This window comes from Microcebus murinus, chromosome 5, assembly GCF_040939455.1.
Source record: "Microcebus murinus isolate Inina chromosome 5, M.murinus_Inina_mat1.0, whole genome shotgun sequence".
In the NCBI taxonomy this organism is placed as follows: domain Eukaryota; kingdom Metazoa; phylum Chordata; class Mammalia; order Primates; family Cheirogaleidae; genus Microcebus; species Microcebus murinus.
In genome coordinates, this window is record NC_134108.1 from 112,486,569 (window position 1) to 112,513,805 (window position 27,237).

Here is a 27,237-nt window from a genome sequence, read left to right on the forward strand (position 1 = left end):
CAGGGGAAGCCGCCAGGGCCTGATCTTGGCTCTCCTAAAGCCTAAATGAGCATTGTCAGGGGTCATTTATTAACTTGCTGCCTAGAACTTACCATCCCACCTGCCTCCCCCCATGCCTCTGGAAAATTGTTCCAGCTAAATTGAGTGTGGGGGGAGGGGAAGTGGGGAGAGTGTTTAAAAACCACTCTCATTGGCTGAACAAAAACTAGAAATGCATAAGTCTCCCCTTCTCTGGGGAAAAGAAAGAGCCACCAAACTGCCTGAGACACAGAGGGAAAGAAGAGGGGATGCAGAGAAAGAGAAATGTATCCCTGGTGATCTAGCACTTGGAGCCTGTTTTCTCTTTCTGGCCTCCTATCCTGCCTCGGCTCCCTGCTGCCCATCCTGCTCCGAGGCAGCTCCTCTTCCCAGCCCTGTGCAAGACGCACCCCCCGTGTGCCTAGGAACAGTACATTTAAATTCTTAGTCCTTGCAATAACCTAAAGGCCAATTTGTCCATTTATTAAGGAAAAGATTGCCAGAGAAGTTAAGAGGCCCAACATTGCCTAGTTAATAAGTAGCAGAGCTGGAATTTAACCCCAGTTTCCTGTTACACCGCCAGATTACAACATGCTCTTTTTGCTACTCTGTTTACTTTCTATCTCAAGCCAAAAAACGGTTACGGTGTATCTCCTGGATGCCAGGTACAGCTGAGAGCTTTCCGTTGTCATTCCCCGGCCCCAGGACCACGGTTCCCGTCCCTCCACCCTGCTTCCCTTCTCAGATGCTCCCACTGCCAACTCCGTCTCCCTTTCCCTGCCCATCTGCGTCTGCCCCGCCACTGCCGCCACCCCGCAGCGGCCTGCGGCCGGCAAGGCCAGGCGGCGGCAGGCCTGGCTCGCTCCGTGTCGGGACTGCGCGGCCACAGGCAGGACGGAGCTGTCTCACTGCGCAGTCGCAGTTGCTCCTGCGCGGACCGGACGGGCAGGTCAGCCGAGGGCCCGGCCTCCTCTTTGCAGAGAAGCGAGGCACAGAGCCAGACAAACAGACGTGGGGGGCGGCGGTTAGCTCCTCCGGGAAGATGGATCGAGGAACATTGAGCCCCTGGTGGCAGGCCCAGAGCGGAGACACCACGGGGCCGCGAGGGCCAGGGTGGAGGCGGTGTCCCGCGGGACCACAAACAGCAGCGAAAAGCAAGCAAAGACGTAAAATGCTTCCCCAGTGCCATGTGTGTTATGGGGAAAACAAACAAGGGACTGAGAAAGAGGTCAGTGGGGGGGTCAAGAGAACAGGTCACACGGGAAACGCAGGGACACAGACGGCAGGAAGGCAGGAAGGCAATGGGGAGGAGACCCAGCAAGGAAAGGGGCTGAGGGCCTGTTTCTCTGGGACTAGGGCAGTGGGACCCCGGCCAGCTGCTGGTCCAGCTCCTGGCACTTTCTGGCCCTAACTCATTCCCCAGCCTGCACCCCACACCCAGCCACCGCTTAATGATTCACTCAGCCTTTCCCCGGCTTCCTGCGCGGCAGGGAGGGGCGGGGCAGAGCCCGGGGCTCTGAGGGAAGCCGATGGGGACAGGATTGGTGGGAAGGAGTGGAGCCCAGCCTGGTTCTCTGGCTCTTGTCTCTGTCCCGGTCTAGTCTCACCACAAAGCAAGTTCTCTCCGCGGAGATGGTGAGGATAACTAGACCCAGCTGGAGGCCCAGATTCCAGATGTGGGAGGTAGTGGCGAAACAAGATCCTGGCATCCCTTCATTCCTCCTTCCTGCCTAATGCCCTGGAGAAATTTTCCATCATAAACAAGTTATGCGCCCCTGATCCGGTGCCTCCCCTCTCCCCCACCACGCAGTTCCCCTCCGTCATATCTGTCCCCCCATTCCCAACTCACGTTGGTGTGAGAGTGAGGGTCTGTCCACCTGTGTAAGCAGCCACCAACTTAGCTGGTCACTGTGTAGCCTGCCAGTTGCCGTGGAGTAAGGCTGTGGGAGGCCCCATGCCCCACCACGGGGTGCAAAGGTGATGGCAGGCGTGAAAGACATGGTGGTGGAGGAGCTATGTTTTATGCCTGCCCAGAAGAGGTGTGTAATGCAGAAGGGGTCTTGTGACGGGAGTAGTGGGTGTGAAATAAAGTAACATACAGGCCCAGGAAGCAATTGCATGTGCAGTAACGATGTATCTATTTCTAGCCCAATTACTGGGCTGTCCTCTTACTTGCGTTCCTACACATTACTTGGTTGAAAAATGCCCCTTAGTGTTTCTCGTTTGGTGTCTATGTAAGAATCGTGCTAGCTTTTCTCAAGATGTTGCGAATTTGTACAGGCAGTTTGGAGGAACATACCCATGTCTCCAAAGCTCGGGATGACCCAGCCAGCGTGAGAATGCCATGTGGGCACTTATAGTTCAGCATTTTCATCTTTCATGTAACAAGATTATCGAGCAACTATTGCCTGCAAGGTGCTGTGCTGGATTCCGTGGAGGACGCAGGCAGGTGCAGGGCAGCCAACCGCAGAGGCCCAGCCTGCGCTCACTCTGCGCCCCAGGCTTAGCATGGTGGTGTTTACATCTGAGCCAGACGCACTTCAAATCCCTGGAGTCTGCGGGCCGGTGGCTCACGCCTGTAATCCTAGCACTCTGGGAGGCTGAGGCAGGCGGATTGCTTGAGGTCAGGAGTTCGAAACCAGCCTGAGGAAGAGCGAGACCCTGTCTGTACTATAAATAGAAAGAAATTAATTGGCAAACTAATATATATAGAAAAAATTAGCCGGGCATGGTGGTGCATGCCTGTAGTCCCAGATACTCGGGAGGCTGAGGCAGGAGGATCGCTTGAGCCCAGGAGTTTGAGGTTGCTGTGAGCGAGGCTGACGCCATGGCACTCACTCTAGCCTAGGCAACAAAGTGAGACTCTGTCTCAAAAAAAAAAAAAAAAAAAAATCCCTGGAGTCATCTCTGATCTTTCCATCCTCTTGCTGTCAGCAACTCTCCTTTCTCCATGCTCCCCTCCCCAGTGATATCCATCTCATTGCCAAATTCCAGTGATCTCATGCTAGGAATGTGGCTTATGGCCATTTTCTCAGACTGTTGTCACCTCCTACCTGGGCCCTTCCAATAACCTCCTGTCCTTTTCCTCAGTCTCTTCCCATCCAGAGAATACTCCTTGTCCCAGTCAGTTTCTGGCTTGAATTTTTCTCCTTTTATCTCATCCTGCAACCCACAAGCTTCATGGTCTTAGAGTCAAAGGAGGCTCCAGGCCTGGCCACTGAGCTCCCCCACTCTGCCCAACTCTCCTAGCCATACTTACTTCCCACTCCTCCCTTACAGGAAACTTACTCTGACATTGTTTTTCTTGTGATTCCCCAAACACATCCTGTACTTTTCCAGCTCAAGGCCTTTGCTGATTCCATTCTTACAGTCATCCTCCACATCTGAATTTGTCATGTCCCATCTACTATTCGAGGTCATCTCAAATACCACTCTTCCATGAAGCTGTCCCTGATTGATTAGACAGATGTGAACATTAGCTCTTTTGGGTCCCCCTTAACTTGTGGTCTTTAGTTTTCTTTCTTTTTTATCTTTCTTCCTTTCTTTCTCTCTCCTTCCTTCCTTCCTCCCTTTTTTCTTTCTTTCTTTCTTTTTTTTTTTTTTTTTTTTTTTTGAGACAGTCTCTGTTGCCTGGGCTAGAGTGCTGTGGCGTCAGCCTAGCTCACAGCAACCTCAAACTCCTGGGCTCAAGCGATCCTCCTGCCTCAGCCTCTCGAATAGCTGGGACTACAGGCATGCCCCACCATGCCCGGCCAATTTTTTCTATATATTTTTAGTTTGCTAGCTAATTTCTTTCTATTTTTAGTATAGACGGGGTGTCTCACTCTTGCTCAGGCTGGTCTCAAATTCCTGACCTTGAGTGATCCTCCCACCTCAACCTCCCAGAGTGCTGGGATTACAGACATGAGCCACCATGCCTGGCCTCTTTCTCTTTTTTTGAGACAGGGTCTCCCTCTGTCACCTAGGCTAGAGTACAATGGAGTGATCGTAGCTCACTGTAACCAACTCCCGACCTCAAGCAATCCTATAGCCTCAGCCTCCTAAAGTGCTAGGATTACAAGCCCAGCCCTACTTGCACTTTAGTTTTCTTAGGACCCTCAAGAAAGTCCTCCAGGTTCTGCCTGATTGTTTGAGGGCAAAGAAAGAAAGAAAAAAAAAAAAAACCAAAAACCAGTTCTCCTGGTCATGGTCCCCTCCCCATGCTAGAAGGTAAAAGCCCCCAAGGCTGCAGTGTCTGCTATAATTGGCTCACCCTTCACACAGCACACACACGGAAATTAACCTCAGTACTCACGACTGCACCATCAGCAGGCGCAGGTGAGTGTTCAAAAGACGTTAAATTCTGTGCCCATAAGCAGCTTTCTTTGAGGCAATTATAGAAATATGTCAATTCTAAGTTGAGTAATTACCATTACCACAACATTTGTACAATGTCTCATAATTTAAAATGTTCTTCTCATAAATTTTGTTATTTGATCCATACAACAAAGGGCAAATCTGGATGGCTGCTAACCTCTTGCCTTCGTATTTTGTGGTCCTCTGCACCAGCCTTTATGCAAATATTTCTGCACACACCTGAGTGGCTTTGCTGGGTTGTCCTTATGCAGTCTTTGCTCCTTTGCTGTGTTGCATGTGTGTGCATGTGTGTGGGTATGTTGTGTTATATGCAGATGTGTGTGTTTTCACCTGAGCTAAGGCAGGCACAGTTGTGTCTGTGTGTGCTAGTGTGCTCATTTCTCTTAGTCTTCTTGACTATTTCTGTAATGACTTCTTTCTTGGGATGTTTTCTATGCATACCTACAAGTGCATGAATGTGTTTGGTTCCTCGACCTTGCTGGGTCAGCATTGTAGCAGGGTGGCCAGATATCCTTAAGTAAGCCCTCCACCCTCCCCAGCGATGGGGCCTGTTGGGGAGCCTGTGGCTGAACCATCCGCTAAACCAAACTGTCGTGGGCCCTCTCCAGCCGCCACATGGCTCAACATGTGTCTGTGGGCCCGGATCTCACCCACCCCCACTCCCGACTCACTCACAGCGTGCAGTTGAGCGTAGAGTTGCGCAGGCCAAGGCTCCGCCCCTCCCTTTGTTTAAACGTCGGAATTTCCAGCGGGCTCCTGCCAAATGCCACCCCCAGCTGTGGGCGGCGGCGTTGGGAGAGCCCGCCCAAGTCTCTGGCACCCTTAACTAGCTCTGCCGGTGCCGGGCCGCTCTCCGCCAGACGCTCTGCTCGTCGCGCCATGTGTCGCTCTCGCAGCTCCCTGCCCACCATGACCGTCCTGCGGGCCCCGACCCCGGTCCCCTCCACCAGCCCGGGACCCCGGCGGGGCTCCGGTCCTGAGATCTTCACCTTCGACCCTCTCCCGGAACCCGCAGCGGCCCCCGCCGCGCGCCCCAGCGCCTCTCGCGGGCACCGGAAACGCAGCCGTAGGGTCCTCTACCCTCGAGTGGTGAGTGTCGCCGAAGCGAGCAGCTGGAGGCGGAGCACAAGCAGCCCTGGCGCCGCGGGGGAACGACCGGACTCCGGGGCCTGACCTGACCGGTCTCCTGTTATTCTCCCCTTAGGTTCGGCGACAGGTGCCAGTCGAGGAACCGAACCCTGCCAGAAGGCTCCTCTTCCTGCTGCTCGCCATCATCTTCTGCCAGATCCTGACGGCTGAAGAAGGTGTGCCGGCGTCCCTGGCCCCGGAGGACGCCCCCAGCGCCGCGTCTCCGACGCCCGCATCTGCGCCCCCGGTCCTTGAGCCCCTTAACCTGACCTCAGAGCCTTCGGACTACGCCCTGGACCTCAGCACTTTTCTCCATCAACACCCGGCCGCCTTCTAACCCTGACTCCGCACAACCCCAGAAGAATCCGAAAAACCAAAGAATCACCAGGCGTACCTGGTGCGCGACAGCGTATCCCAAACTGGGACTTCAGAGGCAACTCAAACTCAGGACACTACAGTGGAGACGCCAGCCGGTGCCTGGAGCGAGACCGCGGCTCGCCGTGACGGGCGCAGACCCGGCGCAGCGAAGGCCGAGTGGGAAGGAGGGCGTCGTTAATTTATTTCTCATTGCTCCTAATTAATATTTATATGTATTTATGTCTGTCCTCCTGGGTGATGGAGGATGTACGTAATATTTATTTTAACTTATGCAAGGGTGCGAGATGTTCCCCCTGCTGTAACTGCAAATCTCTTGGTATTGACTGAGCTCTCGCGGATTGGTGGAGGCGGAGCGCCTGCAATTGAGGCTGCGCGGGAGGGGAACGGGGGGTAGGGGAGGACGCCTGGGCTGGGAGTCCAGGCTGGTGGCGGGTCGTAGTTTAGGGGCCTCCAGCAGCTCAGCTCCGTGGGTCTACCGTGTGAGGCTTCTGCGACACGTGGGAGTACGGCCTTGGCCTTCGACCTCCTCAAAGTCGCCCCTAAGGGACGGCTGCCGGGTTGGGGGTTGGTGGGCTGTCACGGGGCGGCTGCGTGGGTCCCCCAGTATGTTCTGTGAACACAAATAAACTCGATTTACTGTCAGCAGTCATTTGAGTGTGTCTTTGCAAGCGGCGGCCCAGCCCCCAGCCCGCGCTCCTCCGGGCACGGAGCCCCTTTCCAGGGTCACGGGACCCAGCGCCCGCCTGCCGGAAGCCGTAGTGCACTGCCCGGTCTGCGGTTTTCCGGGTTAGTTACGCCGCGGCGAACCCGAAATGTGGCAATCTCCCTCGGCCCGGGTGCCAGGCCCGCGGAGGTCACGTCCCGCGCCCGGGGGCGGAGCGCGGAGCGGCCTGCGCGACACCCCCGCTCAGGAAGGGCGGCGGCGGGGGAGCGGGCTGCGCCCTGGCTCGCCCTGCACCCGGGGCTGCCGCCCGCCCGAGCGGGGCCTGCGGGGAAGGAGGCGGGGCGGCGGGGAAGGAGGCGGGGCGGGGCGGGTCTCCGCAGCTGCGGGGTGCGGCCGCGCAGGGGGCTCGGGCACCCGCCCAGCTTCCGGGAAGGCTGGTCCGCGAGCCGCCCCTGCTCGGCTCCCAGTCCCTGCGCACCCCCGCCCTTCCCGAGACCCCGGCCCGCCGCCGCCCGCGCCCGGGAAGGTGAGTGGGGCAGGGAGATGGAGCCTGCGGCTGCGCAGGGACGCGAGGCTGGGGAAGGAGCTGCGGCCTCCGAGCCTGGAGCTTTATCAGATAAAGGGGGCACCGTCTGCGCTGAGGCGAGACGCGGCGAGGGGAGGGGTCGACCGCGGGCCGGCGGGGGCTCTTCGGGATTTCACGGCGAACAGCTTTAGCGGGCCCTTGGGTGCGGAGGGACTGGGCCGCGGCAGCTGCAGACCGGCAACCTAACGGGAAAGGGCAAGGGTTCGCGCCTGTGGACGCCGTAGGCCCTTCCCCATCCGCAAGGGCTTTCTCTCCTCCTCCTCCTCCTCCTCCAGCTCCAGCTCGAGCCATGTTTTTTACCTGTGGCCCGAATGAGGCCATGGTGGTCTCCGGTAAGTATTGTTCTCTTCCCAGCCAGGGACCCCAAATCCCCCGTGAATCTGGCCTCTGCTCCTTCCTCTCCCTTCAGCTCCTCAGCGCCAAGCTTCTACCCCTGGTGGCCGCAAGCCACCCACCTGGGAGTCCCAGCCACCACCCTGCCAAGACCCAGACTGCTACCCCTCCAGCTCCCAGTTCTCTGCTGTGGGTTCTTCCCAGCCCCCAGTTCCCCAGTCTTCCACGTGCCGGATCCACCAGGGCTGCTCACTGCCCTTCACCTTGCAGGTTTCTGCCGCAGCCCCCCAGTCATGGTGGCTGGAGGACGTGTCTTTGTCCTGCCCTGCATTCAGCAAATCCAGAGGTAGGTGGGAAGAGAACCAGGGAGGGGGAGCCTCAGTTTTCTCTTTTTCTTACTATCTGTCCCTTCTTTTTCCCTTAGGATCTCTCTCAACACACTGACCCTCAATGTCAAGAGTGAAAAGGTTTACACTCGCCATGGGGTCCCCATCTCAGTCACTGGCATTGCCCAGGTGAGGCTCTCAGAGCCTTTCCCCAAAAGTCCACTCCCCATCACCTTCTCTGCCAGGCATTAAGACATCCTCTGACCATGACCTTCTCAATCCCTGCCTGCAGAGAGATTTCTCCACTAGTCCTGCCTTCTCTAGGCACCCTCCAGTCACTTGATTCCTCCTTTCTCTCCTGCTGCTTCGCTGGTTTCATGGGACCTCCACCACACCGCCCTACCTCCACTCTGGCTACAGGTAAAAATCCAAGGCCAGAACAAGGAGATGTTGGCGGCCGCCTGCCAGATGTTCCTGGGGAAGACGGAGGCCGAGATTGCCCATATTGCACTGGAGACACTGGAAGGCCACCAGAGGGCTATCATGGCCCACATGACTGTGGAGGTGGGCCTGGGGGCACAGAAAAACCTGGAAGGGATGCCAGGATGAGGGGAACCTAAGGACCAAGCTAGTCTGTGAGAGACAGTGGATCTGAGACCTCAAGTTCCTTCTTCCTACCATCCTGTTATCATAGGAGATCTATAAGGACAGGCAGAAATTCTCAGAACAAGTTTTCAAAGTGGCCTCCTCAGACCTGGTCAACATGGGCATCAGTGTGGTCAGCTACACCCTGAAGGACATTCACGATGACCAGGTAAAACTAGGCAGTTGATCCCTCCTGCTTCCTGCTTCCTTGCTCCCACAGCTCAGACCCTCCTGAGGACTCTGATCTCTGCACCTCTCCCACAGGACTATTTGCACTCTTTGGGGAAGGCTCGAACAGCTCAAGTCCAGAAAGATGCTCGGATTGGGGAAGCAGAGGCCAAGCGAGACGCTGGGATCAGGGTGAGAGACACAGTGGCTTGGTGGGGGTGGGGAGAGGAGGCCGCCACTGCACAGGGGCTGTAGAGGCTGGCTAGGCAGGGGAAATAGAGCAAGCTCTGACTGTGGCCTTCCTCTCCCCGCTTTGGTGCTTCCTACCTGATCTCTGCGTGGGTAGGAGGCTAAAGCCAAGCAGGAAAAGGTGTCTGCTCAGTACCTGAGTGAAATCGAGATGGCCAAGGCACAGAGGGATTACGAGCTGAAGAAGGCTGCATATGACATCGAGGTCAACACCCGCCGAGCACAGGCTGACCTGGCCTATCAGCTTCAGGTCAGAACCACCAGCCTGGGCAGATGGCCAGGCTGTCCTTTGCCCCACCCCGCTCCTCTCAGCTCTCCATCTCAAGCCACCGTTCTCACATTCTAACTTTGGCCTTATCCTGGCTCTCCATTTCTGCCCCAGTGAGGAGAGATTTAAAAGACCCAAATGTTTCAGCCACAGTGGCTCATGCCTGTAATCCCAGCACTATGGGAGGCCAAGGCAGGAGGACAGATTGAGTCCAGGAGTTCAAGACCAGCCTGGGCAACATAGTGAGATGAGACCCTGTCTCTACAAAAACTAAAAAAATTAGCCGGGCATGGTGGTGCATGCCTGTAGTCCTAGCTGCTCAGGAGGCTGAAGTGGGAGGCTCTCTTGAGCTCAGGAATTTGGGGTTACAATGAACTATGATCATGCACTCCAGGCTGGACAACCGAGTTAGACCGTCTGTAGGGGAAAAAAAGTTTCAGCTGAAAAGCAAAGAAAAATCCAAGAAAGGATAGGGCTGGTCATACTTTGGGAGCAAGTTGTGCCCTGCGCAAGGTACTTGGCTGAAAGAGTGGACTAGAGCTAAGATCTGGCCCATCCCCCACTCGCCAAGTGGTACGTTCTGGTTTGGGTCTTCATATGTGCAGAAGAAGGGGTACCTTTTTCTAATTTGCAAAAGGGCACCCCCCACAGTGGCTAGCAGGAGCCCTGGTGATCGAAGAAGGGTGTGAGGAAGGAAAATACGGACGTGGGCACTGAATCCTGCAAAGGGAGACGTGTGCAGCCCTTGGTGTTGCAAGGAGGTACCGTTGATCCTCTTTATTCATGGATTCTGTATTTGAGAATTTGCCTATTTACTAACAGGTATTGGTAACCCCCAAATCAGTTCTCATAGCACTTTTATGACCATTTGTGGACACGCACAGGGTGAAAAGTGTGAGTCGCCTGATGTATGGTTCCCAGGTGAGGTCAAACAAGGAGATGCTTTGCCTTCTAGTTTCAGCTCTCAGCTGTAAACAGTGTCTTTTTTTTTTTTTTTTTTTTTTTGAGACAGAGTCTCACTTTGTTGCCTAGGCTATAGTGAGTGCCATGGCGTCAGCCTAGCTCACAGCAACCTCAAACTCCTGGGCTCAAGCAATCCTGCTGCCTCAGCCTCCCGAGTAGCTGGGACTACAGGCATGTGCCACCATGCCCGGCTAGTTTTTTCTATATATATTAGTTGCCAATTAATTTCTTTCTATTTATAGTAGAGACGGGTCTCACTCTTGCTCAGGCTGGTTTCCAATTCCTGACCTTGAGCAATCCGCCCACCTCGGCCTCCCGGAGTGCTAGGATTACAGGCGTGAGCCACCACGCCCGGCCAACAGTGTCATTTTCATAGTACATTTACTACCACTTTTTTTTGCATTTTAGTGCCTTTTTTGGTGATTTCACTGTTTAAAATGGCTCCTAAGTATAGTACTGAAGTACTGTCTGGTGTCCCTTGGCACAAAAAGGCTGTGATGTGCCTCATGGAGAAAAATATATCTGTTAGTTAAGTTTCATTCAGGCTTGAGTTTTTAGCGCTGTTAACTGTGAGTTCAGTGTTAATGAATCAACAATATATGTTGTATAAGGTATCTTTAAACAGAAACACATATAAAACAAGGTTATATATTGATTGGTTGATGAAAATGTTTTGACCAGGGGCTCACAGGAACCTAACCCTGTACTTCCTTTAGGAAGAAAATAAGTATTAGCTGATTCAATGTTCATCGCTACTTTATAGAACAGAACTGCCATGAATAACAAGAATCAACTATACTTTGAGACCTTTTACCCGAATGATAGGAATATCATGAATTTTGTTTTAGCCAAGAGTTGAAAGTGCAGTGAAGGTACAAAACATCTTTAGTTGTGATGCTAAATTCCAGGGTGGCTTGACAGGTTGAGTGTGGCATAGAGCTTTGCTACTCAAAAGTGTGGTCCACCTGGCAGCAGCAGGAGCTGCTGCTGAGAAGCTTGTTAGAAATACAAAACTGTAGGCTCTGGCCCAGACCAAATGAATCACAACCTACATTTTAACAAAATCCCTAGGTGAAGTCCTAGGTGATTTGTGTGCACATTGGAATTCGGATTTGAAAAGCATTAACATAATGGAAACCACTAGCTTGCAGCAATGCTATGGATAAGGTTCTTAACCTTATAAACATGGGCTTCCTTGTTTGCAAATCAGGGATTGGGCTGTTCACCTTTTTTTTTTGAGACAGGGTCTTGCTCTGTTGCCCTCTAGTGCAGTGGTGTCAGCCTAGCTCACTGCAGCCTCAAACTCCTGGCCTCAAGTGATCCTCCGGCCTCAGCCTCCCAAAGTGCTAGGATTACAAGTGTGAGCCACCGTGCCTGGCCTCTGTTCATTTAGCCTTTATCGGTTTCTTGGTTTGTGCCAGGCACTGTGCTAGTGCTCAGGAAATAAGTGTTCATTCAGCGAAGATCTATTAAGTGCTTACTGTGTGCCAGACATCATTTTGGGGGTGAGAATATAAGTGTGAATGCCACAGAAAAGATTCCTGCCCTCATGGAACTTACATTATAACACAGGAAACAGCTAATAAGCAAGTAAATGACCTTCGCAGGCAATAATTATCCTATTTAAGTGCTATAAAGAAAACAAACAGGGAGATGTGGAAATAGCGGGACGTTGCTGTAGGTTGGGGTGGTTAGAGAAAGCCTCCATGGGGAAGTGGTGTTTCAAACCAAGCCTGAAGATGGGAAGGAGCAAGCAGTGTGAAGTGGTGAGGGCCAAGAGCATTATAAGCCAGCACTGTTTAGATAGTCTTATGTAGCTAGTGGCTGTGTAGGGCAGGGGTCCTCAAACTTTTTAAACAGGGGGCCAGTTCACTGTCCCTCAGATCGTTGGAGAGTGGGCACTGTGGGCCCGGGACGAGTTGGCTGCTAAGCAGGACAGGCAGCGGCAGCAAAAACACCCGGAGGCCGGATAAATGTGCTAGGTGGGTAGCATGTGGCCTGAGGGCCGTAGTTTGAGGACACCTGGTGTAGGGAGACCAGCAAGTACAAAGACCCTGAGGTGGAAAGAATTTGGCCTGTCTCAGGAACAGAAAGGAGGTTTTGATCAGGGGTGGCCTGTGTGCTGTGAGAAGGGGAAGGCATTCAGGGCCAGATCATAAAGGGTTTGGGTGACCACAGTGGAGACTTAGAAGAGAATTCAAAGCACAATGGAAAGCTATTGGGCCAGGTACAGTGGCTTGTAATCCCAGCTACTCAGCAGGCTGAGCCAGGAGGATCACTTGAGCCCAGGAGTTCAAGACCAGTCTGGGCAACATAGTGAGACCCTGTCTCTAAAAAAAAAATTTAAAAAATTAGCTGGGCGTGGTGGCACACGCCTGTAGTACCAGCTACTCTGGATGCTAAGATGGGAGGACCGCCTGAGCCCAGGAGTTCCAGGTTGCAGTAAGCTATGATGATGCCACTGCACTCCAGCCTGGGTAACAGACCCTGTTTCTAATTTTTAAAAAAGAAAAAAAAAAAAAAGCTACTGGAAAACTTAAAGCAGGGAGGTACTTTAGTCTAATTTGCAATTTTATGAGGACCAGTCCGGTCGCATTGTGGAGAATGGAGTGTCAGAAGAGAGGAAGCAAGAGATAAGTTAGACTCTTTTTCTAACTTATGGAGATGATGGATCAAATAAATGTACCTAATTGTACTCTCTCTTAAAACTTCTCTGAAACCACCTAGGGATGTTTTTAAAGAGCTAAAGATGAAGAATATGGGAACAGAAACCACAGCATCATTCTAGAAGCTGGAAGTCAGTGATAATTGACTAAGCAGATCTGGGCAGCTGAGCTTAAAGCCTGCAAGGGAAGAAACCATGGAATGATCTGAGGCTTTGGAGCTTTGTAGACTTGTAAAATAAGGGGGACTGGTGAAAAGTGCTTTCCCAGTTACAGCCCTGCTCTGGCTCCCTGCCTCTGCACTTGATCTTAGCCAAAAGGCCGGAAAGCGATGGCTCCCTGCCTCTGGGTAATGGTTTCTCCCCAGCCCCAGCAGGTGTCTGCAGGCTTATTATCTGAAGAGAATAAATCAGAGGATGTGACAGAGCTGGCCTGGCACAGGCGAGGGCCAGGGTTGTTTGCCGGTAACAGGGTCATGAGGCAACCATAAGTCTCCTGAATGCTAAGTGCTGACAGCCAACCCCAACCCCCTCAATCCCAGAACCTCTATCTTCCATAAAAGATCAAAAGACTGCCCTAGGGAACATGACCAATCCAAAAGGAAAGACTTACAGATCCTGAATCAGAGGTTCCTCTGTATGCGGCCTGTCCAAGTTACCCTAGAGTGAAGTGCAAAGTCAACAAGCCTCACCCACACACTCAGGGCTTCCTTCAGTGTTTTAGACCTTCTTCACTATGAGCAGACAACAGAGGATTACCTGATAAATGGGAATTCTCTAACATGGAAGACCAAGACCAAAATGAAACAGAGCAAAGCAATTTGAAGGATACATACTGGGTAGGGAGAAGAAAACTTTTTTTTTGAGACAGAGTCTCACTCTGTTTCCTGGGCTAGAGTTTCATGCCATCAGCCTAGCTCACAGCAACCTCAACTCCTGGGCTCAGGCGATCCTTCTGCCTTAGCCTCCCAAGTAGCTGGGACTACAGGCATGCACCACCATGCCCGGCCAATTTTTTCTATATATTTTTGGTTGACCAATTCATTTCTTTCTATTTTTAGTAGAGACGGGGGTCTCACTCTTGCTCAGGCTGGTTTTGAACTCCTAACCTTGAGCAATCTACCCACCTCGGCCTCCCAGAGTGCTAGGATTACAGGTGTGAGCCACCACACCCGGCCTCGAAGAAAACTTTAAAAAAAAATTAATATTCTCAGACAAGAGAAGAGTTCACTTTCAGGAAATCAGAACATAGAACAAAAGAACGAAAAAAGGCATTAACAAGATGATGTTTGCTTTGGTAGCACATATACTAAAATTGGAACAATGCAGAGAAGATTAGCATGGCCCCTGCACTGCACAGGGGTGACATCCAAATTCATGAAGTGCTCCATATTTAAAAAAAAATTAGTAAGATGACAAAAATGAATGAAAAATCACATTGGAAGAGAAATTCTAATAAACTTCCCAGAAAATGTAACAACAACAATAACAAAACAGATGGAAAAATTAGAAAAGCTAAAATGATCAGTGGCCAGTCCAGGAGATCCAACAGAACCAAAAAAATGGGAGGAAGTCACCAATGAGATAATTCGCTCTAAAGGACGAGTTGTAGATTGAAATGATTCACCAAGTGCCCAACACGATGAATGAAAAATGTAGATATTAAAACACATCAGTGGCTCACGCCTGTAATCCTAGCACTCTGGGAGGCGGAGGCGGGCAGATTGCTCAAGGTCAGGAGTTCAAAACCAGCCTGAGCAAGAGCGAGACCCCGTCTCTACTATAAATAGAAAGAAATTAATTGGCCAATTAATATGTATAGAAAAAATTAGCCGGGCATGGTGGTGCATGCCTGTAGTCCCAGCTACTGGGGAGGCTGAGCCAGGAGGATCACTTGAGCCCGGGAGTTTGAGGTTACTGTGAGCTAGGCTGACGCCAGGGTACTCACTCTAGCCTGGGCAACAAAGCGAGACTCTGTCTCAAAAAAAAAAAAAAAAATACATCAGTGGGAAATTTCAGAACACTGAGGACAAAAAAAATCTAAAATGTTCCAGAGAGAAAGAACAGATCTCAAAGGGTCAGGCATCAAAATGACTTCAGATTTCTTAAGAGTCTAGAAGCCCATGAAGCAATATCTTCAAAATTCTGATGAAAAATTCTAACATTGGCCGGGCGCGGTGGCTCACGCCTGTAATCCTAGCACTCTAGGAGGCCAAGGCGGGCGGATTGCTCATGGTCAGGAGTTCGAAACCAGCCTGAGCAAGAGTGACACCCCGTCTCTACTATAAATAGAAAGAAAATTAATTGGCCAACTAATATATATAGAAAAAAAATTAGCTGGGCATAGTGGCGCATGCCTGTAGTCTCAGCTACTCGGGAGGCTGAGGCAGCAGGATTGCTTGAACCCAGGAGTTTGAGGTTGCTGTGAGCGAGGCTGACGCCACGGCACTCACTCTAGCCTGGGCAACAAAGTGAGACTCTGTCTCAAAAAAAAAATAAAAAAATAAAAAATTCTAACATAGCAGTGTGTACTCAACATAATTGTCATTTAAATAGAAGGATAGAATAAAAACCTTAGAAAAGGCAAAAAAAAAAAACCCGTTTCATACTCTTTCTCAGGAAGCTACTGGAGGTTGAGTTTCACCGAAGAAAGAGAAAGCCAGAGACAGACAGACAGAAGCAGTTGGCGAGAGGACACAGGAGAGGGCAGAGTTGATTGTGCACACTGGCATGGAGGGTAGCTAGTCCGGCCAGTTTGAACAGGTTTGAAAATTTAGGGTCAGAGACAGCACAGAGTGCTGTGTCTAGAGCCACGCATGTCTCTGGAGTGAACAGTAGAGGGCAGGGGGCCGTCAGTTGTGCTGACGAGACCTGCAGGGCTGATGGCGTGTGGCTGGGCCTAAGTAATGGGACAGGTAGGAAGTGTGCTCCGCGCCAGGTACCTCTCCTCACCAACATCTTGACAAGAGCTTTCCGATCCCTGTATGCTACAAGGAATAAGAAAATGAAGTTTGCTTAAATAAGAGGAATTCTTTATGTACACATGTTCCTGTGGGTGTTTAGAGTACCCCTGGAAGGGTACATGAGAAGCTGGTCACAGTGGCTGCTTGTGGGAAGGGGACCCAGATGGTTTGGGGAAAGAAGTAGAAAGAAGCCTTAACTCCCACTGTTTTTCTTTTTTCGAGACAGAGTCTCACTCTCTTGCCTGGGTTAGAGTGCCGTGTCGTCAGCCTAGCTCACAGCAACCTCCAACTGCTGGACTCAAGCGATCCTCCTGCCTCAGCCTCCCGAGTGGCTGGGACTACAGGCATGCGCCACCATGCCCGGCTAATTTTTTCTATATATATTAGTTGCCAATTAATTTCTTTCTGTTTTTAGTAGAGACGGGGTCTTGCTCTTGCTCAGGCTGGTTTCGAATTCCTGACCTTGAGCAATCCACCTGCCTTGGCCTCCCAGAGTGCTAGGATTACAGACATGAGCCACCTTGCCCTGCCTACTTTTTTCTTTTGAATCTGTACTATATACAAGAGATAAAAATGAAAAAGATCACCCCCCCTCAAAAAAAAGCCCCCAAAGTCAGTTAGCTATTGCAGTAGTAACAGCTAGAACTGATTGTGGCTTTCACTAAGATTATGGTAGCAATGATGGAGAGTGGATGGATTTGAGAGAGACAGTGGAGGTAGAAGACGATGACGGTGGCCACCGTGTGTTCAGGGCCCTCAAAGTGTTATAGTCTAGTGGGAGACACAGGTGGGAAAACAGATTAAGTTGGGGCTCATGAGCGGGACATTTCTCCCGGCCCGAGGGAGAGCAGGGCCCAAGTCCCAGCCCTATCCAACTTTGAGCCGGGCCTCCTTAGCAACATCCCTAACGCTGACGTTGGCTCTGAGGAGCGGAGCGCCAGCCGCCCGCAGGAAAGGGGCTCCTCCAGGCTGGCCGAGCAGACCCGGAGCCCCTCCTGTGTCCATGTCCCCGGGAGCCCCAGCTTCTCTGTCTCTCCGGGCGCTTGTGCTTCAGCTGTGACTCTGAGCGGGCGCTTGCGCTTCAGCTGTGACTCTGAGCGCCCTCCACCCAGGTGGCCAAGACCAAGCAGCAGATCGAGGAGCAGCGCGTGCAGGTGCAGGTGGTGGAGCGAGCCCAGCAGGTGGCGGTGCAGGAGCAGGAGGCCGCCCGGCGGGAGAGGGAGCTGGAGGCCCGCGTGCGCAAGCCCGCGGAAGCCGAGCGCTACCAGCTGGAGCGCCTAGCCGAGGCCGAGAGGTAAGCGCCCTCCCTTGCCCCGGCCCAGGCTGGGCTTTTCCCGGGCTCCTCCCTCTACTTCCTTCTGTCCCCAGGTCCCAGCTGATTATGCAGGCCGAGGCCGAGGCTGAGTCTGTGCGGGTGAGTTGGGAGGCGTGGGCAGAGTGCGGGTCGCTGCTTGAGTTAGGGTTTCTTGTTCTTGCTCCCATCAACCCCACGACAAGTACCCGGTAACCCTCTTCAGATGCGTGGAGAAGCGGAGGCCTTTGCCATAGGGGCCCGAGCCCGGGCCGAGGCTGAGCAGATGGCCAAGAAGGCAGAAGCGTTCCAGCTGTACCAGGAGGCGGCCCAGCTGGACATGCTGCTGGAGAAGCTGCCCCAGGTCTGGAGGATGTGTGGGCACCAGGAGAGGCCCAGACCAGAGGCTGCAGGGGGGAGTGAAATGAGATGAGGGGACCATAAGTTACAGAGGGGAATTATTAGCCAGTGACCTAAGGGAGAGATGGTGATCAGCAGGATAAGGATCTTAGACCCCAAGTAAGCTGTTTCATGAGAGGTGTGTTCAGGTCAAGGGCACTGAGTGGGCATCTCTCACCTACCAGGTGGCAGAGGAGATCAGTGGTCCCTTGACCTCAGCCAATAAGATCACACTGGTGTCCAGCGGAGGTGGGGCCGTAGGGGCGGCCAAAGTGACTGGGGAAGTACTGGACATCCTAAGCCACCTGCCAGAGAGCGTGGAGAGACTCACAGGTGTCAGCATCTCCCAGGTGAGGATCTCTGGGGTGGTGACTGGGAAGCAGAATTGCTGGGTTGCTGTGTTTTGTGGTGCAGTGGGCCTAGCACTGGACTAGCACCCAGGCCTGAGGGTTGCTGACATTTATTAATCACTTTCTAGGTGCCAGGCACAGTGCTAAGCTTCTGCATAAGTGAATTGTTTTAAATTAGACTACCCTTAGGGTATGTAGTATTTTACAATTAAAGAAGCTGAACTTCCAACTCATTCAGCTGGACTTCGAACCCAGGCCAACTGTCTCTGGAGCCTGTGCTTGTGATCACCCCACTAGTACAGGGGACTAGTGGCAGCCTGGTGACAATTCTAAGGCATAGCACTGCTTTTTTTGGTGCCTCCGGTAGAGGCCAGAGAGCAGGCTCTGGAACCACTGTTTTGTTGTGAATCCTGGCTCCAGTGCCCATTAGCTGTGACCTTGGACAGTTATCAACCTCTCTATACCTGTTTCCTCACCTTAAAATTGGGTTAATCATAGAAACTACCTTGTTGAATTGTTAAGGCGATTGAGTAAATATTTGCAGAGTATTTAGAACGGTGCCTTAAACATAGTAAGCATTATGTGTGTGTTAAATACATATATAAATAAAAGCAGTGGATCAGGCTGGGTGAGGTGGCTCTCACCTATAATCCCAGCACTTTGGGAGGCTGAGGCAGGAGGACCACTTGGAGCTAGGAGTTCAACATAGTGAAACCCTATCTCTAAAAATAATGAGCCAGGTGTGGTAGTGTGTACTGGTAGTGTCAGCTATGCAGAGGCTGAGGTAGGTGGAGCTCTTGAGCCTAGGCGTTCAAGGGTGCAGTGAACTATGATTGTGCCATTGTACTCCAGCCTGGGTAACAGAGCAAGACCCTGTCTATGTGGGGTGGGGGGGAGTGGATCATACCAATAACCTTTAAGTTGGGATCCTGGGAGCTTCCTTGAGGCCTGCAATGAGAGATTCAGAGCTATGGAAAGACTGCAAGCAGGTTCTGGCCTCCTCTACCCTCTCAGTGATTTACTATTCATGGATCCTGATGCATTTTCTTGGGGAAATGGACTGAGGTAGGGCACCAGAAAGAAGACTCCTGGACATGCATGTCTTCCATACAGCCCATTAGTCCAAATGGGGGGCCTGGAAGGCCTGAAGGTACCTAGTTACCAAGTGTATCCACTGTTGTCTCTTTGACAGGTGAACCACAAGCCTTTGCGAACAGCCTGAGCGCTCAGGCCTTGCCGATGCCCAGCCCCATGGCTTAGGTGCCTGAATGGTCCCCCTGTTTTGCATGTACCCCACCTGGCCTCCCTGAGCATGTCCTTTGACAGTGGAGTTCCACTCCTCATCTCTCCTTGCCAGATAGTCCGTGCCTTGCCTTGGAGGGGTTGCTCCTCTTCCTGACCCCACACTACCATGACTGTCAGTGCCAGGGGTCCCATGTCAGCCTTCGGATGACCCACCCCACCCCATCCCAACTTACTTAACTTCCTAATTAAATTACTGTCTGAGCCCATTGTCTAGACTTCTTTTCTGACCGAGACTGAGGGATGGTCTGGAGGTTCTCAACTTTACCTGCCAAATAAATTACTGTAAGTACTAATACTTAATGAATAATTACTTAATAAAACAGAACCAAATTAAAAATGAACACTAGTTCTCTGGGAGGCCGAGGCGGGCAGATTGCTCAAGGTCAGGAGTTCGAAACCAGCCTGAGCAAGAATGAGACCCTGTCTCTACTATAAATAGAAAGAAATTAATTGGCCAACTAATATATATAGAAAAAATGAGCCGGGCATGGTGGCGCATGCCTGTAGTCCCAGCTACTCGGGAGGCTGAGGCAGAAGGATCGCTTGAGCCCAGGAGTTTGAGGTTGCTGTGAGCTAGTCTGACACCACGGCACTCACTCTAGCCTAGGCAACAAAGCAAGACTCTGTCTCAAAAAAAAAAAAAAAAAAAATGAACACTAGAGTGTAGCTTGCTCCCTTGACTACAATAGGCTTTCTAGAATGGGAGAAAAGGAAACTATACACTGTGAAGAATTGTAGAGGACTGGACACAGTGGGCTGACACCTGTAATCCCAGCACTCTGGGAGGCTGAGGCAGGAGGATTGCTTGAGCTCAGGAGTTTGAGACCAGCCTGAGCAAAAGCGAGACCCCATGTCTACAAAAAATAGAAAAATTAGCCAGGCATGGTGGCGTGTGCGTATCATCCCAGCTACTCAGGAGGCTGAGGCAGGAGAATCACTTGAGCCCAGGAGTTTGAGGTTGCAGTGAGCTATGATCATGCCACTGCACTCTAGCCTGGGTGACAGAGCAAGACTGTCTCAAAATGAAAAAATCGTAGAGGTATTTTTCCCAAAAAAGTTGGTTATAGTCAGAAAAGCATGCTACAATAGAAGAAACATTGAGGATAACAGTCCCTAGAATTACTGAAAATATGGCTAAAGGAAATAAATTATTGTTTCCAAGGCAGCTTTGTTTTGACTTATTTGTGCTGTTAGAGAAGCATGAAGTATTAGATGATTATTTTGGAATGAGACATGAGGTAGCTGTACGTTGGAAATGGTACAATAGTTTTCCACTGTGTGCCAGGTGCGGTGGCTCACGCCTGTAATCCTAGCACTCTGGGAGGCCAAGGCGGGCGGATTGCTTGAGGTCAGGAGTTTGAAACCAGCCTGAGCAAGAGCGAGACCCCGTCTCTACTATAAATAGAAAGAAATTAATTGGCCAACTAATATATATAGAAAAAATTAGCCAGGCATGGTGGCGCATGCCTGTAGTCCCAGCTACTCAGGAGGCTGAGGCAGGATGAGCTAGGCTGATGCCACGGCACTCACTCTAGCCTGGGCAACAAAGTGAGACTCTGTCTCAAAAAAAAAAAATAGTTTTCCACTGTGCACATTCATGTGACTCTCCTGGAGCACTGCTAAAACAGACTGCTAGGGCCCATTTCTGGCTCAGTACATCTGGATGGGACTGAAAACTTGCATTTTTACAAGTTCCCAGGGGATGCTGATGCCTGTCTAGGAACCAATTATGCATTCTCATTCATCTCCATTTCCACTTCCCATACCTAGATCCTGTGTCTTGGCCTATACTTTCCCAGTTATTAAGACTGACTAGGTGGCTCACGCCTGTAGTCCTAGCACTTTGGGAGGCCGAGGCGGGTGGATTGCTTGAGGTCAGGAGTTCAAAACCAGCCTGAGCAAGAATGAGACCCTGTCTCTACTATAAACAGAAAGAAATTGGCCAACTAAAAATATATAGAAAAAATTAGCCGGGCATGGTGGCACATGCCTGTAGTCTCAGCTACTTGGGAGGCTGAGGCAGCAGGATTGCTTGAGCCCAGGAGTTTGAGGTTGCTGTGAGCTAGGCTGATGCTATGGCATGCACTCTAGCCTGGGCAACAAAGCAAGACTCTGTCTCAAAAAAAAAAAAAAGACTGACTGATACTAGTGGTGGTGGTCTGAGTAAGAGATTAAAGATAAGAGCCAGGTGTGGTTAAAGATAAGAGCCAGGTGTGGTCGCTCACACCTGTAATCCTAGCACTCTGGGAGGCCAAGGCAGGATTGTTTGAGCTCAGGAGTTCAAGACCAGCCTGAGCAAGAGTGAGACCCCATCTCTTCTATAATAGAAAGAAATTAGCCAAACAACCAAAAATAGAAAAAATTAGCCGGGCATGGTGGCGCATGCCTGTAGTCCCAGCTACTCAGGAGGCTGAGGCAGGATTGCTTGAGCCCAGGAATTTGAGGTTGCTGTGAGGTAGGCTGATGCCACATCGGCACTCTAGCCCAGGCAACACAGTGAGACTGTCTCAAAAAATTGGTTATTGTAAGTAATCTAGTAAGTTATTCTATATTGTTTAGAAATGACAAAAAAAAGTGTACTTGTTCAGTAGAATTTTTCCCCCAAATATCCTGTTGGTGGACTCCCTGGATGCAGAACCAGTGGTGACAGAGGGCATTTATTGTGATACGATTGTCTATTTCAGGAGAGCACAGCATAACTGAATTTAAGTCCCATGTCTCCACCACAATCCTTCCCTAAATAAGCACACGTCTTGTAACTTTTTTCAATTCCCATTTATTTTTGGCTCTTGGGGCATTGTCATCTTTTCAATATGAAAAAAAGTAGCAAGTTCAACACAAAATAGAAATCTGAAGTGTAGGATATGACAAAACCAAGGGTAGAGAGAGAAAAAAGCAAGAGAAAAGAGATGAAATTTCAAAAAAGAGGGTGTCCTGTACCCTCTCTGGGGAATGACTCATTATACACCTTTCCACACAAGCCAGGGATGTTACTACTTTTTTGTTGGTAAGAAAAGGTAGGGATAGGGAGGGCATTTCTAGAGGTTTAGGGACCAAGGCTGGTCTCTCTCCCCTCCTGATCCCCTTTCTCAAGGGAAGGGAAGGAACCCAATGTATGAGTGAGGTGGAGAGGGGAGCACCTCTACCCCACAAGGTGGGGCAGAACCCGCCAAAGGGCAGAGCTTGGAGAGATATTGAAAATGGAGATAACACTGCTAACACCTCCCTTGAAGCTGAGAGATAGAATATGCAAATACCTAGAAGTTGACCTAAAGCCTAGATTTCCCTCTCCAAAACTGTTCTAGAATGGAAAATCCCATCCCTTCCTCATAGTGACCTCTGCCCCCACCCCACCCCACCTTACTACTTGAGCTTAGGGTGGTCGTCATCTGGGTTTTCAGCACCCAGTTGATTCTAAATGGCAACTGGATGAGACCCAGCTTCTTAGAATTATTTTAAAAACAAAGGGACATATTAACTGGACAGATGGGAGGATAGGGCACCAGAAGGAAATACAGGGTTACCCAGAAAGGCAGATATATAGGTTTCCCAGAGTGGAAAGAGAGAGGAGACATTCAACAAACAAGTATTTATTGAGCGCCTACCATGTGCCAGGCACTGTTCTAGACCCCCCCCAAAGAAGAAAAAAAGAGGCAGCAAACACCAATTCCGAGGGAGAGGACAGGGGTAGTTGAGGAAGAAAGCTAAGGGGGCTGGAAGCCTGAGGTGATGGAGGCTGGGCCTTAGGCCTCCTCTTCAGCCTCCTCACCGAAATCCTCCTCCTCTTCCGCGGTGGCATCCTGGTACTGCTGATACTCAGAGACGAGGTCGTTCATGTTGCTCTCGGCCTCGGTGAACTCCATCTCGTCCATGCCCTCGCCCGTGTACCAGTGCAGGAAGGCCTTCCGGCGGAACATGGCTGTGAACTGCTCTGAGATGCGCTTGAACAGCTCCTGAATGGCCGTGCTGTTGCCAATGAAGGTGACTGCCATCTTGAGGCCACGCGGCGGGATGTCACAGACAGCCGTCTTGACATTGTTGGGGATCCACTCCACGAAGTAGCTGCTGTTCTTGTTCTGCACGTTGAGCATCTGCTCGTCCACCTCCTTCATGGACATCCGTCCACGGAAGACAGCAGCCACAGTGAGGTACCGGCCATGGCGGGGGTCACAGGCAGCCATCATGTTCTTGGCATCGAAGACCTGCTGAGTGAGTTCGGGCACAGTGAGAGCCCGATACTGCTGGCTTCCACGGCTAGTGAGAGGGGCAAAGCCAGGCATGAAGAAGTGGAGTCGTGGGAAGGGCACCATGTTGACTGCCAGCTTTCGGAGGTCAGCATTGAGCTGGCCAGGGAAGCGGAGGCAGGTGGTGACACCACTCATGGTAGCTGAGACAAGATGGTTCAGGTCCCCATAAGTCGGCGTGGTCAGCTTGAGGGTGCGGAAGCAGATGTCGTAAAGGGCCTCGTTGTCAATGCAGTAGGTCTCATCAGTGTTCTCTACCAACTGATGGACGGAGAGGGTGGCGTTGTAGGGCTCCACCACGGTGTCAGACACTTTGGGGGAGGGCACCACACTGAAGGTATTCATGATGCGGTCAGGATACTCTTCTCGGATCTTGCTGATGAGCAGGGTGCCCATTCCAGAGCCTGTGCCCCCACCCAGCGAGTGGGTCAGCTGGAAGCCCTGCAGGCAGTCGCAGCTCTCCGCCTCCTTCCGTACCACGTCCAGGACCGAGTCCACCAGCTCCGCCCCTTCTGTGTAGTGGCCCTTGGCCCAGTTGTTGCCTGCCCCTGACTGACCTGATATGGTGTAAGGAGAAAAATTTAATTAATTAGTAGAGTGTGGAACATACATGAGGTTTATACCTTTCAACCTTCGGAATAATTCCCTCGGTTGTATCTTTTTTTCTCCTTCACCTTCTTCTTTCTCCTCCCACCTCCCCATACTTTACCAGCTAAGGCAGTAACTACCTCTGCCCTCCATCAGCGAGTGCATGCGGCAGCTCTGCACAAGCTCTCCAGTACAACAACCATCTAACTTCTGCTGTCTTCTTGCTCCCAAATAAATTTAATCTGATGGTGTCCACTAATGTCCTCTATATAACTCACCAAAAACAAAGTTGTCTGGTCTGAAGATCTGGCCAAAAGGACCCGAGCGAACAGAGTCCATGGTCCCAGGTTCGAGATCCACCAGGATAGCACGAGGAACATACTTGCCACCTACACGGAATCAAGTAGAGGTGTGAGACCTGACAGAGGGGAAGGTAAATATATCGGGGTTGGGGGAAAGCTGGGGGCCCACGCTTGGCATTCCGGGCCCTACCACGTGGTAGAAGAGTTAGTCTTGGCCCCAATGGTGGGTCACCAAGGAGAAAGGGTGACACATTCATCCAAAAGGGATAAAGGGTCCCCAAGGATGGAAAGAGAACCCGGAGAAATGAGAGAGAAAACTTGCCGGGCTCCCGTCCTCACCTGTGGCTTCGTTGTAGTACACGGAGATGCGGTCCAGCTGCAGGTCGCTGTCCCCGTGGTAGGTACCGGTGGGGTCGATGCCGTGCTCATCACTGATCACCTCCCAGAACTGCCGGAGAAGAGCAATGAGCCCTCCACAGCTCGAGTCCCCGCCGACTAGGCCCGCCGCCCACTGCATTCCAGCGCGAGCTGGGAGGACCGGCGCCCGCCGGCCACAGCCCTGCGCAGGCACGTGCCCCGCGGGAGGGCCGCAGCGCGCCCCCGCCACAGCCCTGCGCAGGCACGCGCCCCGCGGCAGGGCCGCAGCGCGCCCCCGCCACAGCCCTGCGCAGGCACGCGCCCCGCGGGAGGGCCGCAGCGCGCCCCCGCCACAGCCCTGCGCAGGCGCGCGCCCCCGCCACAGCCCTGCGCAGGCACGCGCCCCGCGGGAGGGCCGCAGCGCGCCCCCGCCACAGCCCTGCGCAGGCGCGCGCCCCCGCCACAGCCCTGCGCAGGCACGCGCCCCGCGGCAGGGCCGCAGCGCGCCGCCGGCCGCGGACTGTGCAGGCGCGCAGCCACGAAGGGCTGGCGCTCGCAGGGCCGCGAGGGCGGAGGGAGGGCGACCCGCCGGGACAGGCGCCCCTCCCCGCCACCGCCCACACGAGGGCGGGGCCGGCGCGCACGCGCGCGAGGCGGGGCCGGCGCGCCCCCGCGGCCCGCACTGTCGCCGCGCGCCCGGCCCCGCCCGCAGGGCCCGCCCTTCTGCTACCACGTCGCCGCGCGCTTCCTCCCGCCCCTCCCCCGCTACCCTGTAACCGCGCGCAAAAAATCCCCCTGGGCCCCAGAATTTTATTCCTTCGCCAGATCTTTTTCTTCTCCAAAATTCTTTCTCCCCCTATTTGTTTAATCTGGAGACTCATTAAAGAATGCACGCCCTTTCTCTCTCTCCAAATCCGTCCACGCCCTAAGACCTCTCCTAGGAGCAAAGAAAGGGAGCAAGATTAATACAGCCCGCACTCCCTTCCAGGGAAAGCGGCAGGCCGCCCGCCCGGCCGCGCCCCTCGGGCGAGCCCGCGAGGGTGTGCGCGACGCAACCGGGCAACTCGCGGCTCGCTTTGTCTCGGGCCGTTTCCGCATGTCCCCGCCCGGTTCTCGGACCGTTAGAAAATTCCCTTTTAGTAAATCTTACAGATGCTCGTCTTTCCGCCCCCGAAGGATGCTTTTAATAGTTCCTCCAAAATGTGCTGCCAAGAAGAATACCCATTTCCAAAAGCAAATGCTAGTTACAATGGTGTATTTATTTCTGTATTAAAGAAAAACTTGGGAGGGGACAAAGCTTGATTAAGGAGTAAGAGTGCAGATGCCCCACAACCATTTATCATAATTTATCTGGACTTTTCCTCCCAGAAAGAAATACTACTAAAAGAAGAGGGTAAAAATTCTTACCTTGGCACCGATCTGGTTGCCACACTGCCCGGCCTGGATGTGCACGATTTCCCTCATGGTTAAAATTTATTTTAATTTTTTTTTGCTGGCCTCAAAGTATGTACGGAGCAAAAAAATATATATGTAGTTTTTTTCTTCTCTGCTGATGGCAGGCTGAAAGGAAGGGACGCGCCCCGGAGGCTGGAGCAGCGAGGTCCGCGCGCGGCGGCAGGAAGGCTCTGAGAGGGAGAAAGGAGCGGGAGGCGCGGGAGGAAGGCGGGCGGGCGGGCGGGGCGCGCGTGCGCGGGACCGGGAGGCGGGAGGACCGCCCCGCGCGGTCTGCAGACAAAGCCGCGTCGAGCCTGCCCCTGATTAGTCGGTGTCGCGCTGCTACCAGGCGTCCATTGGTCCCCGCGCCAGGGACGGGCGCAGTCCTCTTTGGGAGCTGTAGTCCTCCATTGTTGTCCACGCTGCAAAATGAAGGGACAGATGGGTGGGTCCTGGGCTTGTATTTGGTGGGTTTGTCTTTTAAATGAAAAAATGACCTTGCGCAAAATTCCTTTCCAACATGCCTGAGTTTTTGGTGGAAAAGGAGAGCAGTTTTCGGGGATGCAGGAAGGAATTGGGAACTCTGGGGTTCCAAAAGTTGGGTGGCGGGGTAGGCACGCCCTGAAAGCTCCCGACTGCGGTAGCTCTCGGAAAGACAAGACTGCTTAGCTCAGCGAAAACCGGGGAGAAGTGTGGCACCCTGCTCTGCTACCTAAAGTCTGGCCCTTGGTGACCCCGAGGCATGAATTTTAGTAGGCCGCTGCTCCCCCACATGCCTCAGTAAGGAGGGAATTGCCCTTCTACTATTTCCCTGGGAATTTTCGAGTGATGTTTCGAAAGAGAAACAAAATTGTAGCAAGGACCTTTCAGGATAGAGATGTTATCTGAAGGGTATGTTAGAAGATAATTGAGTAGAGAAACTGGTATCTGGGATTTGAGAAGCCAGAAGTCTCCATTCAAGTTGGGTATCTGGGTCTTAGGGCAGTGTTTGTGGACACCGTGGTCTTGTCAAACTAGGAACTAGGGGATGAAACGCCAGTCTTTCCAATCTGCCACTCTAGACACTTTGATGAAGTCAGTGGTTTTTTCTTTTTCTTTTCTTTTTTTTTTTTTTTTTTTTGAGACAGAGTCTCGCTTTGTTGCCCAGGCTAGAGTGAGTGCCGTGGCGTCAGCCTAGCTCACAGCAACCTCAAACTCCTGGGCTCGAGTGATCCTCCTGCCTCAGCCTCCACAGTAGCTGGGACTACAGGCATGCGCCAC

The 27,237-nt window shown here is 52.2% G+C and overlaps 3 protein-coding genes and 1 non-coding gene across 6 annotated transcripts; 3 read left to right on the forward strand and 1 right to left on the reverse strand.

Annotated features, from left to right (window-relative positions):
* The first annotated feature begins 5,187 nt into the window (after nt 1-5,187).
* IER3 (immediate early response 3) lies at nt 5,188-6,522 on the forward strand. Its single transcript, XM_012736355.3, has 2 exons — nt 5,188-5,463; nt 5,579-6,522. The coding sequence occupies exons 1-2, from the start codon at nt 5,254-5,256 to the stop codon at nt 5,837-5,839; spliced, it is 471 nt and encodes a 156-aa protein (XP_012591809.2). The 5' UTR covers nt 5,188-5,253; the 3' UTR covers nt 5,840-6,522.
* A 389-nt stretch (nt 6,523-6,911) lies between these two features.
* FLOT1 (flotillin 1) lies at nt 6,912-23,854 on the forward strand. Of its 3 annotated transcripts, XM_012736352.2 has the most exons (13): nt 6,912-7,070; nt 7,406-7,462; nt 7,734-7,809; nt 7,888-7,978; nt 8,210-8,353; nt 8,484-8,603; nt 8,699-8,794; nt 8,949-9,101; nt 16,820-17,001; nt 17,076-17,121; nt 17,225-17,362; nt 17,583-17,747; nt 18,940-23,854. In XM_012736352.2, exons 2-13 carry the CDS (start codon nt 7,420-7,422, stop codon nt 18,967-18,969), a joined length of 1,284 nt encoding a protein of 427 aa, XP_012591806.1. In that variant the 5' UTR covers nt 6,912-7,070; nt 7,406-7,419; the 3' UTR covers nt 18,970-23,854. The 3 variants fall into 3 exon arrangements, with proteins under 3 accessions (XP_012591806.1, XP_012591807.1, XP_075859657.1); XM_012736353.2 differs by lacking the exon at nt 7,406-7,462 and having other exon boundaries at nt 6,913-7,070; XM_076003542.1 differs by lacking the exons at nt 6,912-7,070; nt 7,888-7,978 and having other exon boundaries at nt 7,407-7,462.
* LOC142871223 (U6 spliceosomal RNA) lies at nt 14,034-14,141 on the forward strand. Its single transcript, XR_012919485.1, has one exon. It is a non-coding gene; the product is annotated as a U6 spliceosomal RNA (small nuclear RNA).
* On the reverse strand, nt 22,627-26,201 carry TUBB (tubulin beta class I). The gene is made up of 4 exons (XM_012736351.3): nt 25,951-26,201; nt 24,526-24,634; nt 24,163-24,273; nt 22,627-23,853 (listed from the first exon to the last, which is right to left on the reverse strand). Exons 1-4 carry the CDS (start codon nt 26,005-26,007, stop codon nt 22,796-22,798), a joined length of 1,335 nt encoding a protein of 444 aa, XP_012591805.1. The 5' UTR covers nt 26,008-26,201; the 3' UTR covers nt 22,627-22,795.
* Between the last annotated feature and the right edge of the window lie 1,036 nt (nt 26,202-27,237).